The 18,716-nt window shown below is 37.4% G+C and overlaps 2 protein-coding genes across 2 annotated transcripts; one reads left to right on the forward strand and one right to left on the reverse strand.

Moving 5' to 3' along the window:
• The first annotated feature begins 746 nt into the window (after window positions 1-746).
• LOC110450961 (thyroglobulin-like) lies at window positions 747-10,963 on the forward strand. Its single transcript, XM_021498776.1, has 4 exons — window positions 747-854; window positions 1,086-1,272; window positions 10,392-10,471; window positions 10,756-10,963. Exons 1-4 carry the CDS (start codon window positions 779-781, stop codon window positions 10,941-10,943), a joined length of 531 nt encoding a protein of 176 aa, XP_021354451.1. The 5' UTR covers window positions 747-778; the 3' UTR covers window positions 10,944-10,963.
• Window positions 10,964-13,926: 2,963 nt separating this feature from the next.
• Window positions 13,927-18,402, reverse strand: LOC110450960. The gene is made up of 6 exons (XM_021498774.1): window positions 18,358-18,402; window positions 17,433-17,544; window positions 15,161-15,281; window positions 14,877-14,919; window positions 14,498-14,528; window positions 13,927-14,221 (listed from the first exon to the last, which is right to left on the reverse strand). The coding sequence occupies exons 3-6, from the start codon at window positions 15,271-15,273 to the stop codon at window positions 14,001-14,003; spliced, it is 408 nt and encodes a 135-aa protein (XP_021354449.1). The 5' UTR covers window positions 15,274-15,281; window positions 17,433-17,544; window positions 18,358-18,402; the 3' UTR covers window positions 13,927-14,000.
• Between the last annotated feature and the right edge of the window lie 314 nt (window positions 18,403-18,716).

The raw sequence follows: 18,716 nt of genomic DNA on the forward strand, positions 1-18,716 counted from the left end.
ACAGTGGTAATGATATAGCTCGCTATGGAGTAACACAGTGGTATTGATATAGCTGGCTATGGAGTAACACAGTGGTAATGATATAGCTCGCTATGGAGTAACACAGTGGTAATGATATAGCTGGCTTTGGACTAAAACAGTGGTAATGATATAGCTCGCTATGGAGTAACACAGTGGTAATGATATAGCTGGCTATGGAGTTAGACAGTGGTAATGATATAGCTGGCTATGGAGTAACACAGTGGTAATGATATAGTCCTACGTTTAATACTTAGTTAAGCAATGTGTCCGATAGGATTCAAAAGAACAGAGCAGGTCGATTGTTTCCTATACATTGTGTGTGTAGGATGGAAACAGATTTAACAGCAATTCAATTAAAAATCGATTGAAAATTACGGAATATCTTCAAGTCAATGTAAACAACGTACAGACATTTAGAGACTCGGACGGCCATCAATACAACATTATTGATGAGACAGTGAGCACGCTAGACTTTATCACTTTCTATGTAATTTTCATGTCACCTGTAGGAATATTTGACTAACACATGTTAACAAGCATCCATGTGATGGACAAATTATTAACAAAATTATATCATCGGGATAGAGAACTAACTCCGAGCCACATAACCAGCTACACGTACCTGTGCACACGCGATTTATCTTGCTGTCGACAAGGAATGTTACCCACCTGAGTGGTCAGTATATAAGGCCCATCAGCCAATTAACTGTACCGCACAAATACGCTATAGAACGGATCTTGTCGACATACAGTTACAATGAAGGGCATCATTATTGCTTTACTTGTCATAGCTACGGCCATCTATGCTGACGAGACCGATTCCGGAACCGATGGTACGGAGTTTTAATCGTGCGTCCGAATGTCATTTTTCGTTGCCCAAATAGGCATTTGATTACTAATTGGTAGAAGTAAGATTACAATAATACAAGTTTTTATTTGAATGCAGGACGTCTTTGACATATCAATCTATTCGTTATCAACCTTAAATCACGAAAATATTTCTATATTTTCATTATATCAAAAAGTCGCATTGTAAAAATATATTTGTGGGACTATATTTCCAGCCCCAACTGACGTCACCGATCCTCCGGAGCCCGTGGAGGCTACACAAGCTTGTCAACGTGAGTATGACTACATCGAGGAACTTGAGAACCAGGTATGGGAGGAAACGGGCGTCCGACCGTCCGCCACAACCAAACCTCAATGTCTGGAGGACGGCACCTACGCCCCTCGGCAGTGTATGTACGGCCAGTAAGTACAAGTCCATTAACACCAGTTTCTCTACCCCATCCAATCAGAACTCCCCTGTGTGTTTACTGTACCAACGTTAACTCCCCCTTTGTGTTTACTGTACCAAGGTTAATTCCCCCCTGCGTGTTTACTGTACCAACGTTGATTCCCCCTTGTGTGTTTACTGTACCAACGTTAATTCCCCCTTTGTGTTTACTGTACCAACGTTAATTCCCCCTTGTGTGTTTACTGTACCAACGTTAATTCCCCCTGTGTGTTTACTGTACCAACGTTAATTTCCCCCTTTGTGTTTACTGTACCAACGTTAATTCCCCCTGTGTTTTTACTGTACCAACGTTAACCCCCCCTGTGTGTTTACTGTACCAACGTTAATTCCCACTTTGTGTTTACTGTACCAACGTTAATTCCGCCTTTGTGTTTACTGTACCAACGTTAATTCCGCCTTAGTGTTTACTGTACCAACGTTAATTCCCCCTTTGTGTTTACTGTGCCAACGTTAATTCCCCCTGTGTGTTTACTGTACCAACGCAAGTTCCCCCTGTGTGTTTACTGTACCAACGTTAATTCCCCCTGTGTGTTTACTGTACCAACGTTAATTTCCCCCTTTGTGTTTACTGTACCAACGTTAATTCCCCCTGTGTGTTTACTGTACCAACGTTAATTCCCCCTGTGTGTTTACTGTACCAACGTTAATCCCCCCTGCGTGTTTACTGTACCAACGTTAATTTCCCCCTTTGTGGTTACTGTACCAACGTTACTTCCCCCTGTGTGTTTACTGTACCAACGTTAATCCCTCCTGCGTGTTTACTGTACCAACGTTAATTTCCCTTTTGTGTTTACTGTACCAACGTTGATTCCCCCTTTGTGTTTAATGTACCGACGGTGATTCCCCCTTTGTGTTTACTGTACCGACGTTGATTCCCCCTTTGTGTTTACTGTACCAACATTGATTCCTCTTTGTGTGTTTACTGTACCAACGTTAATTTCCCCCTTTGTGGTTACTTTACCAACGTTAATTCCCCCTTTGTGTTTACTGTACCAACGTTAATTTCCCCCTTTGTGTTTACTGTACCAACGTTAATTTCCCCCTTTGTGTTTATTGTACCAACGTCAATTCCCCCTTTGTGTTTACTGTACCAACATTGATTCCTCTTTGTGTGTTTACTGTACCAACGTTAATTCCTCCTTGGTGTTTACTGTACCAACGTTGATTCCCCCTTTGTGTTTACTGTACCGACGTTGATTCCCCCTTTGTGTTTACTGTACCAACGTTAATTCCCCCTTTTGTGTTTACTGTACCAACGTTAATTCCTCCTTTGTGTTTACTGTACCAACGTTAATTCCCCCTATTGTGTTTACTGTACCAACGTTGATTTCCCCCTTTGTGTTTACTGTACAAACGTTAATTCCCCCTTTGTGTTTACTGTACCAACGTTAATTCCCCCTTTGTGTTTACTGTACCAACGTTAATTCCCCCTTTGTGTTTACTGTACCAACGTTAATTCCCCCTTTGTGTTTACTGTACCAACGTTAATTCCCCCTTTGTGTTTACTGTACCAACGTTAATTCCCCCTTTGTGTTTACTGTACCAACGTTAATTCCCCCTTTGTGTTTACTGTACCAACGTTAATTCCCCCTTTGTGTTTACTGTACCAACGTTAATTCCCCCTTTGTGTTTACTGTACCAACGTTGATTCCCCCTTGTGTGTTTACTGTACCAACGTTAATTCCCCCTTTGTGTTTACTGTACCAACGTTAATTCCCCCTTTGTGTTTACTGTACCAACGTTAATTCCCCCTTTGTGTTTACTGTACCAACGTTAATTCCCCCTTTGTGTTTACTGTACCAACGTTAATTCCCCCTTTGTGTTTACTGTACCAACGTTAATTCCCCCTTTGTGTTTACTGTACCAACGTTAATTCCCCCTTTGTGTTTACTGTACCAACGTTAATTCCCCCTTTGTGTTTACTGTACCAACGTTAATTCCCCCTTTGTGTTTACTGTACCAACGTTAATTCCCCCTTTGTGTTTACTGTACCAACGTTAATTCCCCCTTTGTGTTTACTGTACCAACGTTAATTCCCCCTTTGTGTTTACTGTACCAACGTTAATTCCCCCTTTGTGTTTACTGTACCAACGTTAATTCCCCCTTTGTGTTTACTGTACCAACGTTAATTCCCCCTTTGTGTTTACTGTACCAACGTTAATTCCCCCTTTGTGTTTACTGTACCAACGTTAATTCCCCCTTTGTGTTTACTGTACCAACGTTAATTCCCCCTTTGTGTTTACTGTACCAACGTTAATTCCCCCTTTGTGTTTACTGTACCAACGTTAATTCCCCCTTTGTGTTTACTGTACCAACGTTAATTCCCCCTTTGTGTTTACTGTACCAACGTTAATTCCCCCTTTGTGTTTACTGTACCAACGTTAATTCCCCCTTTGTGTTTACTGTACCAACGTTAATTCCCCCTTTGTGTTTACTGTACCAACGTTAATTCCCCCTTTGTGTTTACTGTACCAACGTTAATTCCCCCTTTGTGTTTACTGTACCAACGTTAATTCCCCCTTTGTGTTTACTGTACCAACGTTAATTCCCCCTGTGTGTTTACTGTACCAACGTTAATTCCCCCTGTGTGTTTACTGTACCAACGTTAATTCCCCCTGTGTGTTTACTGTACCAACGTTAATTCCCCCTGTGTGTTTACTGTACCAACGTTAATTCCCCCTGTGTGTTTACTGTACCAACGTTAATTCCCCCTGTGTGTTTACTGTACCAACGTTAATTCCCCCTGTGTGTTTACTGTACCAACGTTAATTCCCCCTGTGTGTTTACTGTACCAACGTTAATTCCCCCTGTGTGTTTACTGTACCAACGTTAATTCCCCCTGCGTGTTTACTGTACCAACGTTAATCCCCCCTGCGTGTTTACTGTACCAACGTTGATTCCCCCTTGTGTGTTTACTGTACCAACGTTAATTCCCCCTTTGTGTTTACTGTACCAACGTTAATTCCCCCTGTGTGTTTACTGTACCAACGTTAATTCCCCCTGTGTGTTTACTGTACCAACGTTAATTCCCCCTGTGTGTTTACTGTACCAACGTTAATTCCCCCTGTGTGTTTACTGTACCAACGTTAATTCCCCCTGTGTGTTTACTGTACCAACGTTAATTCCCCCTGTGTGTTTACTGTACCAACGTTAATTCCCCCTGTGTGTTTACTGTACCAACGTTAATTCCCCCTGTGTGTTTACTGTACCAACGTTAATTCCCCCCTTGTGTTTACTGTACCAACGTTAATCCTCCCTGCGTGTTTACTGTACCGACGTTGATTCCCCCTTGTGTGTTTACTGTACCAACGTTAATTCCCCCTTTGTGTTTACTGTACCAACGTTAATTCCCCCTTTGTGTTTACTGTACCAACGTTAATTCCCCCTTTGTGTTTACTGTACCAACGTTAATTCCCCCTTTGTGTTTACTGTACCAACGTTAATTCCCCCTTTGTGTTTACTGTACCAACGTTAATTCCCCCTTTGTGTTTACTGTACCAACGTTAATTCCCCCTTTGTGTTTACTGTACCAACGTTAATTCCCCCTTTGTGTTTACTGTACCAACGTTAATTCCCCCTTTGTGTTTACTGTACCAACGTTAATTCCCCCTTTGTGTTTACTGTACCAACGTTAATTCCCCCTTTGTGTTTACTGTACCAACGTTAATTCCCCCTTTGTGTTTACTGTACCAACGTTAATTCCCCCTTTGTGTTTACTGTACCAACGTTAATTCCCCCTTTGTGTTTACTGTACCAACGTTAATTCCCCCTTTGTGTTTACTGTACCAACGTTAATTCCCCCTTTGTGTTTACTGTACCAACGTTAATTCCCCCTTTGTGTTTACTGTACCAACGTTAATTCCCCCTTTGTGTTTACTGTACCAACGTTAATTCCCCCTTTGTGTTTACTGTACCAACGTTAATTCCCCCTTTGTGTTTACTGTACCAACGTTAATTCCCCCTTTGTGTTTACTGTACCAACGTTAATTCCCCCTTTGTGTTTACTGTACCAACGTTAATTCCCCCTTTGTGTTTACTGTACCAACGTTAATTCCCCCTTTGTGTTTACTGTACCAACGTTGATTCCCCCTTTGTGTTTACTGTACCAACGTTGATTCCCCCTTTGTGTTTACTGTACCAACGTTGATTCCCCCTTTGTGTTTACTGTACCAACGTTGATTCCCCCTTTGTGTTTACTGTACCAACGTTGATTCCCCCTTTGTGTTTACTGTACCAACGTTGATTCCCCCTTTGTGTTTACTGTACCAACGTTGATTCCCCCTTTGTGTTTACTGTACCAACGTTGATTCCCCCTTTGTGTTTACTGTACCGACGTTGATTCCCCCTTTGTGTTTACTGTACCAACGTTAATTCCCCCTTTGTGTTTACTGTACCAACGTTAATTCCCCATGTGTGTTTACTGTACCAACGTTGATTCCCCCTTTGTGTTTACTGTACCAACGTTGATTCCCCCTTGTGTGTTTACTGTACCAACGTTAATTCCCCCTTTGTGTTTACTGTACCAACGTTAATTCCCCATGTGTGTTTACTGTACCAACGTTGATTCCCCCTTTGTGTTTACTGTACCAACGTTGATTCCCCCTTTGTGTTTACTGTACCAACGTTGATTCCCCCTTGTGTGTTTACTGTACCAACGTTAATTCCCCCTTTGTGTTTACTGTACCAACGTTAATTCCCCCTTTGTGTTTACTGTACCAACGTTAATTCCCCCTTTGTGTTTACTGTACCAACGTTAATTCCCCCTTTGTGTTTACTGTACCAACGTTAATTCCCCCTTTGTGTTTACTGTACCAACGTTAATTCCCCCTTTGTGTTTACTGTACCAACGTTAATTCCCCCTTTGTGTTTACTGTACCAACGTTAATTCCCCCTTTGTGTTTACTGTACCAACGTTAATTCCCCCTTTGTGTTTACTGTACCAACGTTAATTCCCCCTTTGTGTTTACTGTACCAACGTTAATTCCCCCTTTGTGTTTACTGTACCAACGTTAATTCCCCCTTTGTGTTTACTGTACCAACGTTAATTCCCCCTTTGTGTTTACTGTACCAACGTTAATTCCCCCTTTGTGTTTACTGTACCAACGTTGATTCCCCCTTTGTGTTTACTGTACCAACGTTGATTCCCCCTTGTGTGTTTACTGTACCAACGTTAATTCCCCCTTTGTGTTTACTGTACCAACGTTAATTCCCCCTTTGTGTTTACTGTACCAACGTTAATTCCCCCTTTGTGTTTACTGTACCAACGTTAATTCCCCCTTTGTGTTTACTGTACCAACGTTAATTCCCCCTTTGTGTTTACTGTACCAACGTTAATTCCCCCTTTGTGTTTACTGTACCAACGTTAATTCCCCCTTTGTGTTTACTGTACCAACGTTAATTCCCCCTTTGTGTTTACTGTACCAACGTTAATTCCCCCTTTGTGTTTACTGTACCAACGTTAATTCCCCCTTTGTGTTTACTGTACCAACGTTAATTCCCCCTTTGTGTTTACTGTACCAACGTTAATTCCCCCTTTGTGTTTACTGTACCAACGTTAATTCCCCCTTTGTGTTTACTGTACCAACGTTAATTCCCCCTTTGTGTTTACTGTACCAACGTTAATTCCCCCTTTGTGTTTACTGTACAAACGTTAATTCCCCCTGTGTGTTTACTGTACCAACGTTAATTCCCCCTTTGTGTTTACTGTACCAACGTTAATTCCCCCTTTGTGTTTACTGTACCAACGTTAATTCCCCCTTTGTGTTTACTGTACCAACGTTAATTCCCCCTTTGTGTTTACTGTACCAACGTTAATTCCCCCTTTGTGTTTACTGTACCAACGTTAATTCCCCCTTTGTGTTTACTGTACCAACGTTAATTCCCCCTTTGTGTTTACTGTACCAACGTTAATTCCCCCTTTGTGTTTACTGTACCAACGTTAATTCCCCCTTTGTGTTTACTGTACCAACGTTAATTCCCCCTTTGTGTTTACTGTACCAACGTTAATTCCCCCTTTGTGTTTACTGTACCAACGTTAATTCCCCCTTTGTGTTTACTGTACCAACGTTAATTCCCCCTTTGTGTTTACTGTACCAACGTTAATTCCCCCTTTGTGTTTACTGTACCAACGTTAATTCCCCCTTTGTGTTTACTGTACCAACGTTGATTCCCCCTTTGTGTTTACTGTACCAACGTTGATTCCCCCTTTGTGTTTACTGTACCAACGTTGATTCCCCCTTTGTGTTTACTGTACCAACGTTGATTCCCCCTTTGTGTTTACTGTACCAACGTTGATTCCCCCTTTGTGTTTACTGTACCAACGTTGATTCCCCCTTTGTGTTTACTGTACCAACGTTGATTCCCCCTTTGTGTTTACTGTACCAACGTTGATTCCCCCTTTGTGTTTACTGTACCAACGTTGATTCCCCCTTTGTGTTTACTGTACCAACGTTAATTCCCCCTTTGTGTTTACTGTACCAACGTTAATTCCCCCTTTGTGTTTACTGTACCAACGTTAATTCCCCCTTTGTGTTTACTGTACCAACGTTAATTCCCCCTTTGTGTTTACTGTACCAACGTTAATTCCCCCTTTGTGTTTACTGTACCAACGTTAATTCCCCCTTTGTGTTTACTGTACCAACGTTAATTCCCCCTTTGTGTTTACTGTACCAACGTTAATTCCCCCTTTGTGTTTACTGTACCAACGTTAATTCCCCCTATTGTGTTTACTGTACCAACGTTGATTCCCCCCTTTGTGTTTACTGTACCAACGTTAATTTTCCCTTTGTGTTTGCTATACCATCGTTAATTCCCCCTGTGTGTTTACTTTATCAACGTTAGTATCCTTCTCTGTGTTTTCTCCCCCTCGTCAGTATTTTCCTCTGTGTCTGAGTTCAGTTCCGTCTGTCCCGCCAGTGTACCCATCTGTGTTCACAGCCCCTCCACTCGTCAGCATCTTCCCCGTGTTCTCTGTCTCCTCGTCACTATCTTTGTTTAATACCACCGTCAGTAAAACGACATTGTATGAAGCAGCGAGCAGCGATGATCTTTTATAGCGGGTTGTCTTCTCTTGAATCATCAGACATCTTCTATGAATTGTGATACAATATCAGCCACCCTAGACATCTTCTATGAAATGTGGCACAATATCAGCCAACCTAGACATATTCTATGAAATGTGATAAAATATCAGCCACCATAGACATCCTCTATGAAATGTGGTACAATATCAGCCCCTCAGACATCTTCTATGAAATGTGATGCAATATCAGCAACCCTAGACATCCTCTATGAAATGTGGTACAATATCAGCCACACTAGACATCCTCTATGAAATGTGATACAATATCATCCACCCTAGACATCCTCTATGAAATGTGGTACAATATCAGCCACCCTAGACATTCTCTATGAAATGTGATACAATATCATCCACCCTAGACATCCTCTATGAAATGTGGTACAATATCAGCCACCCTAGACATATTCTATGAAATGTGATAAAATATCAGCCACCATAGACATCCTCTATGAAATGTGGTACAATATCAGCCCCCCTAGACATCTTCTATAAAATGTGATACAATAACAGCCACCCTAGACATCTTCTATGGAATGTGGTACAATAGCAGCCACCCTAGACATCTACTATGAAATGCGACACAATATCAGCCACCCTAGACATCTGCTATGAAATGTGATACAATAGCAGCCACCCTAGACATCTTCTATGGAATGTGGTACAATAGCAGCCACCCTAGACATCTTCTATAAAATGTGATACAATGTCAGCCACCCTAGACATCTTCTATTAAATGTGATACAATATCAGCCACACTAAACATCTTCTATGAAAGGTGATACAATATCAGCCACCCTAAACATCTCCTATGAAATGTGGTACAATAGCAGCCCCCCTAGACATCTTCTATAAAATGTGGTACAATATCAGCCACCCTCGACATCTTCTATGAAATGTGATAAAATATCAGCCACCATAGACATCCTCTATGAAATGTGGTACAATATCAGCCACACTAGACATCCTCTATGAAATGTGGTACAATATCAGCCACCCTCGACATCTCCTATGAAATGTGATACAATATCATCCACCCTAGACATCCTCTATGAAATGTGATACAATATCAGCCCCCCTAGACATCTTCTATAAAATGTGATACAATATCGGCCACCCTAGACATCTTCTATGAGATGTGATACAATATCAGCCACCCTCGACATCTCCTATGAAATGTGATACAAGATCAGCCACCCTAGACATCTTCTATTAAATGTGATACAATATCAGCCATCCTAGACATCCTCTATGAAATGTGGTACAATATCAGCCCCCCTAGACATCTCCTATGAAATGTTATACAATATCAGCCTCCCTATCCATCTTCTATGAAATGTGATACAAGATCAGCCACCCTAGACATCTTCTATAAAATGTGATACAATAACAGCCACCCTAGACATCTTCTATAAAATGTGGTACAATATCAGCCCCTCAGACATCTTCTATGAAATGTGATACGATATCAGCCACCCTAGACATCCTCTATGAAATGTGATACAATATCTGCCACCCTAGACATCCTCTATGAAATGTGGTACAATATCAGCCACACTCGACATCTTCTATGAAATGTGATAAAATATCAGCCACCATAGACATCCTCTATGAAATGTGGTACAATATCAGCCCCTCAGACATCTTCTATGAAATGTGGTCCAATATCAGCCACTCAGACATCTTCTATGAAATGTGGAACAATAGCAGCCACCCTAGACATCTACTATGAAATGCTATACAATATCAGCCACCCTAGACGTCTTCTATGAAATGTGGTACAATAGCAGCCACCCTAGACATCTACTATGAAATGCGATACAATATCAGCCACCCTAGACATTTTCTATGAAATGTGATACAATATCAGCCACCTTTACTGCCAGGATTTGTAAACTTTACCTGTTGTATTTTCGAAACGCTATTTAGTGGCAGGATGAAGATAATGCATGCATTCGAGTCCAATGTTCTACTTTATCATGCTGTGTATTTCAGCTGTCGATGTGTCGCCGCTGATGGAACTATCCTGACAAAGCAAGACTTCTCAGAAGCTGAAGGTGTAGACACCGACTGTTGTAAGTTCATGTAGATTGTTGTCAAACAAAACTGCTAAATATAGAGTAATGTTAATTCATATTCACAATTACGTTTCACGTTACGAGCCATACCATTTTTGTTTGAAGCAATTTACAAAACAAAATCTGCCAATTCCTCATATATCATACCGTCCTATCAGTATCATAGTACATGCATATTAAATTCCGTTCGAAGATGATACAATGTAAGATAGGAAATTCGATCTGAAATACAATATGTATTTGCCACATGACGATTTGCATTTTCGTTCGTTTCATTTCAGCCTGTGCACGTGCACAACATGAGTATTCTGGGAGAAATATACGAGGGAAGTTGTTCCGCTGTACTGCGATTGGTAGCTATGATCCCATCCAATGTACAGGGAGTGTTTGTTTCTGTGCTGATGTGAGAGGTCAACAACTGGGAGAGGAGACCGTCAACATTGGACTAATTGAAACGCTTAACTGTTGACGACAGTACACAATAAAATCATCTACAAAAATCTATTTTATTGCCTTTCTATTAAACTCAATACAGCCTACCATCAATTTGATGTCAAACTGTTGATCGTGATACCGCCTGTGATCACGTTGTTGTCAAACTGTTGATCGTGATACCGCCTGTGATTACGTTGTTGTCAAACTGTTGATCGTAATAACGCCTGTGATCACGTTGTTGCCAAACTCTTGATCGTGATACCACCTGTTATCACTTTGTTGTCAAACGTTTGATCGTAATACCGCCTGTTATCACGTTGTTGTCAAATTGTTGATCGTAATAACGCCTGTTATCACGTTGTTTTCAAACTCTTGATCGTGATACCGCCTGTGATCACGTTGTTTTCAAACTCTTGATCGTGATACCACCTGTTATCACTTTGTTGTCAAACGTTTGATCGTAATACCGCCTGTTATCACGTTGTTGTCAAATTGTTGATCGTAATAACGCCTGTTATCACGTTGTTTTCAAACTCTTGATCGTGATACCGCCTGTTATCACTTTGATGTCAAAACCTTGATCGTGATACCGCTTGTTATCACGTTGTTGCCAAACTCTTGATTGTGATACCGCCTGTTATCTGTCCCACTGTTAAATGTACTACATATGCATCCTTCTACCTCTTTGTTTGTCATGTTGTTAATCGTAATAGAAGCTGTTGCCACTTTCTCACAAAAATAATTTAAAATAAACAAATACTAAGGCTCATTATTTTGACAAAATATCCTCTATACATCTATTGGAGACATCATGTGCTGTTCAAAAATTAAAACCAATACAAAGCAAATAGTGTCGATTATCGCTAACCTTTTTAAACCTTGTAACCATCGTAAAGCGATTATCTTAAATATCTATACTACCATTGTATGACCTGTATACATATAGGTATATAAATAACATATACACGAAACTGCGCGCGTAACCATTCTGCCTTTTAGGGCTCCTTCGGGCGAAGTAAGTCATCGTTATTTACATGATGTCATCAATAGATGTGAAGTGAATAATTTAGCTACGTCATTAATAAACAAATAATATTGACATTATGACGTCAAAGTTTAAGTTGTTGAATGTAAGTTCTCTTAATTATGCGATACGGACGCATGAAACAATCATACATTGTTAACCTATTCCCATGCACTCATCGATCACACTTCGATCGTTTGTTTATTCACAGACACACAAATAAATCCAAAACCAATGGTTAAGTCACAGACACAAATAAATCCTAAACCAATGGCTAAGTCACGTACATAAATTTATTCCGAACCAATTTCTATAAAGTCTCAAATACAAACTACTACTTAACTGATGGCTCAATACAGACAATGTAAATTATCCTCCATCACTGCTTTAGTTTAAGACACAAAAACCTGTACATCAATGCCAGTGTTTTAGTCTCACACACTATTCCCTGTCATATTGCTGGTTTCTCTTTCTTCTTTTTATTATTGATATAACTAACGATGTAACCTCTCATTTAAAACTCTTTACAGATGATACCTCTCTCTATGTTATAGTAAATAATAGCAATGACCTTACAACACCTACATCCTAACATGCTCAACGATGATCTCGAATCAATCTCTAAATGGTCAACGCAATGGTAAATCCTATTCAATCCAAATAAGATTGTAGCTATTAACTTCTGTCGTAGACACATTAACAATCATCCTCAACAGCTATTTAACAATACTCCAATTGCACAATATGAACACCATACTCACTTAGGACTAACATTTAACAGTAAAGGGACATGGGCAGATCACATTTCAAATATTTATAAAAAAAAGCTAACTCTAGTATTCTTAGGATTTTAAAAACTACATTAAAAGCATTATATGTCTCTTATATAAGACCTGTGTTAGAATATTCTGATATAGTATGAAATAATTGTACCAAATCTGAATCAGATATTTTAGAATCAGTTCAACTAGAAGCTATGCGATTAATTACTGGCCTCAGACGAAGTACATCTCATCACATTCTGTATACTGAAACACAACTTGAAAATTTACACACACGAAGACAAAATCATAAACAAACATTAATGTATAGGATTCTTAATAATTACACTCCAACTTATCTCGATGATATCATTCAACCATTTCTAAATATAAATAATAACTATACCTTCAGAAATAGTAGATTCTTTAATATACCACAGACAAGAACTACTACTTATAGGAATAGCTTCTTCCATTCTACCATGGTAATATGGAATGTACTTGAAAGCAACATACGAGATTCTATCTCAATTTCATCTTATAAAAAGAAACTTTAAAAAACTTTTAATACATCTGTCTCAGAAACGTTTATCAACTGTGTTCCGAGGAAACTTAACATCATTTTATGTCAGTTTAAAAATTGTAAAAGTGATCTTAACTTTGATAAGTTACAGGACCATCTAATTGATGATGCTTACTGTGCATGTGGTGCACAGAGGGAAGATCTAATACAATTTTTCTTTGAATGTCCTCTGTATTCAAATATTAGGCATCATATTACCACTATTTATAATCAATTAGGATGTTTAAATCTGCACTGTTTATTATCTGGTATTAGTAATGCATCTGGCCAATTAAATAATACTATTCTTATACATGTTGACTTTTATATTAAATCATCAAAACATTTCGTTACTTATACATGCTAGATTAAATCCAAATTAATATTCATGTATTGTTATTATTATTATTATTATTATTATTCAGTCAAGTTTTGTTCCTTAAACAATGAATATTACACATAAGCTGGTGCGGGTGTGGGTGTGCATGTGTGTGAGATGAACACGAATTACAACATTCTATATATTTAATCATTGTACATAGCTACCGGAAATAGAAGAAGACTGATATAGGCATAGCCTGTCGTCTGATTCTTTTGTCAATACTATTCTAACATCTTCTTTAATTTGAACTTATATGTTTGTAATATATATATATTGTGAATAAAATACTTTTGAAATTGAAAATTGCTGATTTAGTTCCAGACACAAATCCATTCTTCATGAATCCATTCTTCATTGCTGCGTTAGTTCCAGACACTCTGTACGTGACGTAAAGACCGGGACGGGTTATCCTTTAGCCACCTTCCCAATACAATACAGACTTTCTCCTGAAGCGATCGGGGTTTTTTGTTCTCCACGTTGTTGAGGTAATGCTGAGTCATACCAAGGGCTATACCAATATGTCGCCAGTGCTTTGTGTAGATACGATCTTTGTATATCCCAAGTAATAGTTCCTTCTCTCTTTCTGTGTAACCATAAATTACAAAACTTAGTATCCTCTTAAGTAAAAAATGTACAGTGTTTAATGTAAAACTTACAATAATAGTAATAAGAAAATGATATCACAGTCAAATTAAAGTTAAGCTCTTGAATATGACTATCCCGATCAATGTGTTAACTTGTATACTAAAGTAGTGTGGTTATCATTACTACCAGGAGCTGGGTACTGTCAAGATATGAGGCTGACGAAAGGACTCTGTCGTGTCTTTATATAGAAACTATCAAAGGTGTGTTAACATACCTAAATGTTCGTTGTCTGGTTCTGAAAAAGACTGAAAAACATACAAACAAGAAATAAGATAAAAGAAATGACCAATATATTCAAGACAGATAAATGTCATTTAACGTGATGAAATAAGTATTCTTGCTTTTTTCAGGAATAATATATAAATTTCATTTTTCAAAGCTGTGTAATAAATGTGTCCCAAAAATACGTAGCAATAATTGTTTATCTGAATTGCCTCTGTTAATTTGTTATATTATTCAATCGGAGGCTTTGTAGTTTATGTACGAGTTTGTGGATGTTGGTTAAATACTTTCACACAATATTCCTAACATGGCTGTCTAAATTGTAATATATATTGAATGAATTGTAAGATATATTAATAATCAATACGTACTATTCTGTAGTTGGACAGCATCACAGCTACGGCTTTCTTCACACTGCAATAACAAGTTTACTTGTCTTTATTTTAAATTAAACAGCTTAATTAAATATATGAAAATCTGTACGGAATTAGCTGTTTATCCAAAATAATCGCCTGTGCAATTCTTATTAGCACCGATTTTACTTACCGTTTTCTTTATGTTACCAAAACACTTACTATTTTATAGTAACTCAGTATGGCCTTGGTTGTTTTCCCTACTTCACGGTATTTAAACATCTATTTCTTTGTATACTTACCCCTTTCTGATGTTGTTCACGTCGAATGTAATAAACCCCCTGTTTTCACATAGTTTGGTGTTTTCTAATTTCCATTCCAGATCACCGTCTTTCGTAAGAATGTGGATTTCCATGAAGTTTTCTGTGAATGGAACACAAATATCTTGCAAACATCCCAGTTTTCGAGTCGCTATACAATGGCTAATTCTGAGTGGTATGAAACTGTGTAGCTGGGATTTGAAGCTTGAATGGGTCAGCAATGTTATCCCTTAGTTGCTTATTTCTAATTATCTGTTGTGTTTGGAAGCTCTTATGTGTCGTGTCGTTGCATTGTTAAATGATAGTTTAAGCTATAAAATATTGTTGTTTCGTTTAAACAATTATGCCGCGAAATAACAAAACCAACAACAACATTTCCAATTTATCTAATGTTGTTATCTTGCTTCGATAAACAGAAGTAATGAAAAAGCTCTTAAACGCTGAATTTAGTAAGTGACACTACATCCTCATACCACATGTATCAAATACAGTATTATTACATGTTTATACTGCGATATTATTTTTACACATTTTTTCTGCAATATCATTATTACATGTTCATACTACAATATCATTATTACACATTCATACATGTACTACAATATCATTATTACACCTTTATACTGCAAAATCATTATTACACCTTTATACTGCAATATTATTATTACACCTTTATACTAAAATATCATTATTACATGTCCATACTACAATATCATTATTACATGTTCATACTACAATATCATTATTACATGTTCATACTGCAATACCATTATTACACCTTTATACTATAATCTTATTATTACACCTATATACTGCAATACCATTATTACACCTTTATACTGCAATACCATTATTACACCTTTATACTGCAATACCATTATTACACCTATATTATTATGTATATACTGCAATATCATAATTACACCTTTATACTACAATATTATTATTACACCTTTATACTGCAATACCATTATTACACCTTTTTACTGCAATACCATTATTACACCTTTATACTGCAATACCATTATTACACCTTTATACTACAATACCATTATTACACCCTTATACTGCAATACCATTATTACACCTATATACTGCAATGTCATTATTACACCTTTATACTGCAATACCATTATTACACCTTTATACTACAATACCATTATTACACCTATATACTGCAATACCATTATTACACCTTTATACTGCAATGTCATTATTGCACCTTTGTACTGCAATACCATTATTACACCTTTATACTGCAATACCATTATTACACCTTTATACTACAATATCATTATTACATCTTTATACTACAATATCATTATTACACCTTTATACTGCAATATCATTAATACACCTTTATACTACAATATCATTATTACACCTTTATACTGCAATATCATTATTACATGTTCATACCACAATATTATTATTACATGTTCATACCACAATATCATTATCACATGTTCATACTTGATATAATTGATACAATTGATATTTTAATAAATTCTTACAGTACAGCAATATGGTAGTGAGTGCTTGGCTTTGCTTTTATGTACATGTATATAATTAACATGTAACACACTGACAGCTTCAAATGATATAAATATTATGATAAGATACTAAGATATCATTATTACATGTTCATACTATGATATAACTAGTAAATGTCCATACTACGATATTATTAGTACATGTCCATACTACGATATCATTAGTACATGTCCATACTATGATATCATTAGCACATATCCATACTACGATATCATTAGTACATGTCCATACTATGATATCATTAGCACATATCCATACTACGATATCATTAGTACATGTCCATACTATGATATCATTAGCACATATCCATACTACGATATCATTAGTACATGTCCATACTATGATATCATTAGCACATATCCATACTACGATATCATTAGTACATGTCCATACTATGATATCATTAGCACATATCCATACTACGATATCATTAGTACATGTCCATACTATGATATCATTAGCACATATCCATACTACGATATCATTAGTACATGTCCATACTATGATATCATTAGCACATATCCATACTACGATATCATTAGTACATGTCAATACTACGATATCATTAGTACATGTCCATACTACGATATCATTAGTACATGTCAATACAACGATATTATTAGTACATGTCAATACTACGATATTATTAGTACACGTCCATACTACGATATTATTAATACATGTCCTATTGTAATCTTACCAATAGATAGAACTTTCCGGTTCCTCCTGTCCTCACAATTGACCCTTAATGGACGTCTGATATCTTTGTTGGACAATAAGTGAAATATCGGTAATAATCCTGCTGTTTCCACCTTCAAAAAGCGAAATCGGGAAATCTAGTAACAATGTGACAGACACTCTAGTAAACGCTATATCTAATCCCTAGAAAACTAACTTCACTGACACGGCCCTCTGTTAAAAATCTCTATTTGTTCCCATGTATACAATCTTACAAAGCTGTCCAGATAATTCTATAGTGGTTAAACAGAAAATGAATGTTTTGTTGGCTATCAAATTAACACTACTACTTTAACACTATTTCCTTGGCGACTAAACATAGCCTTATTTCTATGGTAGCACTAGTTTGCTAACCGTATACTTTCCTTACCCTAACACTATTTCTTTGCCGGCGAAACTAAACATTAAGTCTAGGGTTGCTTAATCAAACACATTTTTGTTAAACCTAACACTTCCTCAATAGCTTAACCCAACAATATTGCTATGGTGTCTAAGCGTAACATAATTGCTGTGGTAACCAAACCTAGCTTTGTAGCCTTGTAGCTTGGAAAAGGTTTGGCACTTTTTACATGAAAAACTAATTTAAATATATCATCTGCTCCAGCGTTGTATTTTACATATGGTGTAGAACATATTAGACATTGATTATTCATAGTTTTAGCTTTTCTTTTTTTCTTTTTTTTTTTTTTTTTTTTTTTTTTTTTTTTTTTTACTTCTGACAAGTTCTAAATGATTGAAATGGCTATGTCGTACAATATTTATATATACAAACTGTCTTGCTTTCTTAATCTGAAGATTGTCAATTGTTTTTTTCCTTTCGTCGTATTTCCATTTTTCTGTTATTTCTTTGCCAAACTCAGCACTATTTCTATATTGACTGAACTCACCACTATTTCTATTGAAGTTCTTGGGTTTTCTACAGAGTCTTCAGAAAAAGTCAAGCATAAATTGTGTGGCGAGGATGGCATTATTGATAACTTCCGACGTTTAAGTACAAATGTTTCTTTGCGATCGCACAGGACGTCTGGTGGTATGTGTACCCATGTTGTACATGACACGGCTAGGATATAGCATGGGCATCTCGGAATGACGGCCACAGCTCGTACAGACTTAAAATACAATGTACACATGTAAACATCTGTCTACTTGTACTGTATTACATAATAGAAGACACACTGTATGTAGATACTAAGTATAACAGTATAATGTATTCGCTGCTTACTCGAATTATAGATGTACTGTACAG

The sequence above is a fragment of the Mizuhopecten yessoensis genome, unplaced genomic scaffold, assembly GCF_002113885.1.
Source record: "Mizuhopecten yessoensis strain PY_sf001 unplaced genomic scaffold, ASM211388v2 scaffold5555, whole genome shotgun sequence".
Classification (NCBI taxonomy): Eukaryota; Metazoa; Mollusca; class Bivalvia; order Pectinida; family Pectinidae; genus Mizuhopecten; species Mizuhopecten yessoensis.

Bases quoted from the DNA above. Each gene is read 5' to 3' on its own strand.
- LOC110450961 (XM_021498776.1), top strand. From the start codon at position 779: ATGAAGGGCATCATTATTGCTTTACTTGTCATAGCTACGGCCATCTAT. The intron at 1,273-10,391 runs GTAAGTACAAGT...TGTGTATTTCAG, and splicing joins CGGCAGTGTATGTACGGCCA to CTGTCGATGTGTCGCCGCTG. The intron at 10,472-10,755 runs GTAAGTTCATGT...GTTTCATTTCAG, and splicing joins AGGTGTAGACACCGACTGTT to CCTGTGCACGTGCACAACAT.
- LOC110450960 (XM_021498774.1), bottom strand. From the start codon at position 15,273: ATGGAAATCCACATTCTTACGAAAGACGGTGATCTGGAATGGAAATTA. The intron at 14,529-14,876 runs GTACGTATTGAT...TATGTTTTTCAG, and splicing joins TGCTGTCCAACTACAGAATA to TCTTTTTCAGAACCAGACAA. The intron at 14,222-14,497 runs GTATGTTAACAC...ATGGTTACACAG, and splicing joins ACCAGACAACGAACATTTAG to AAAGAGAGAAGGAACTATTA.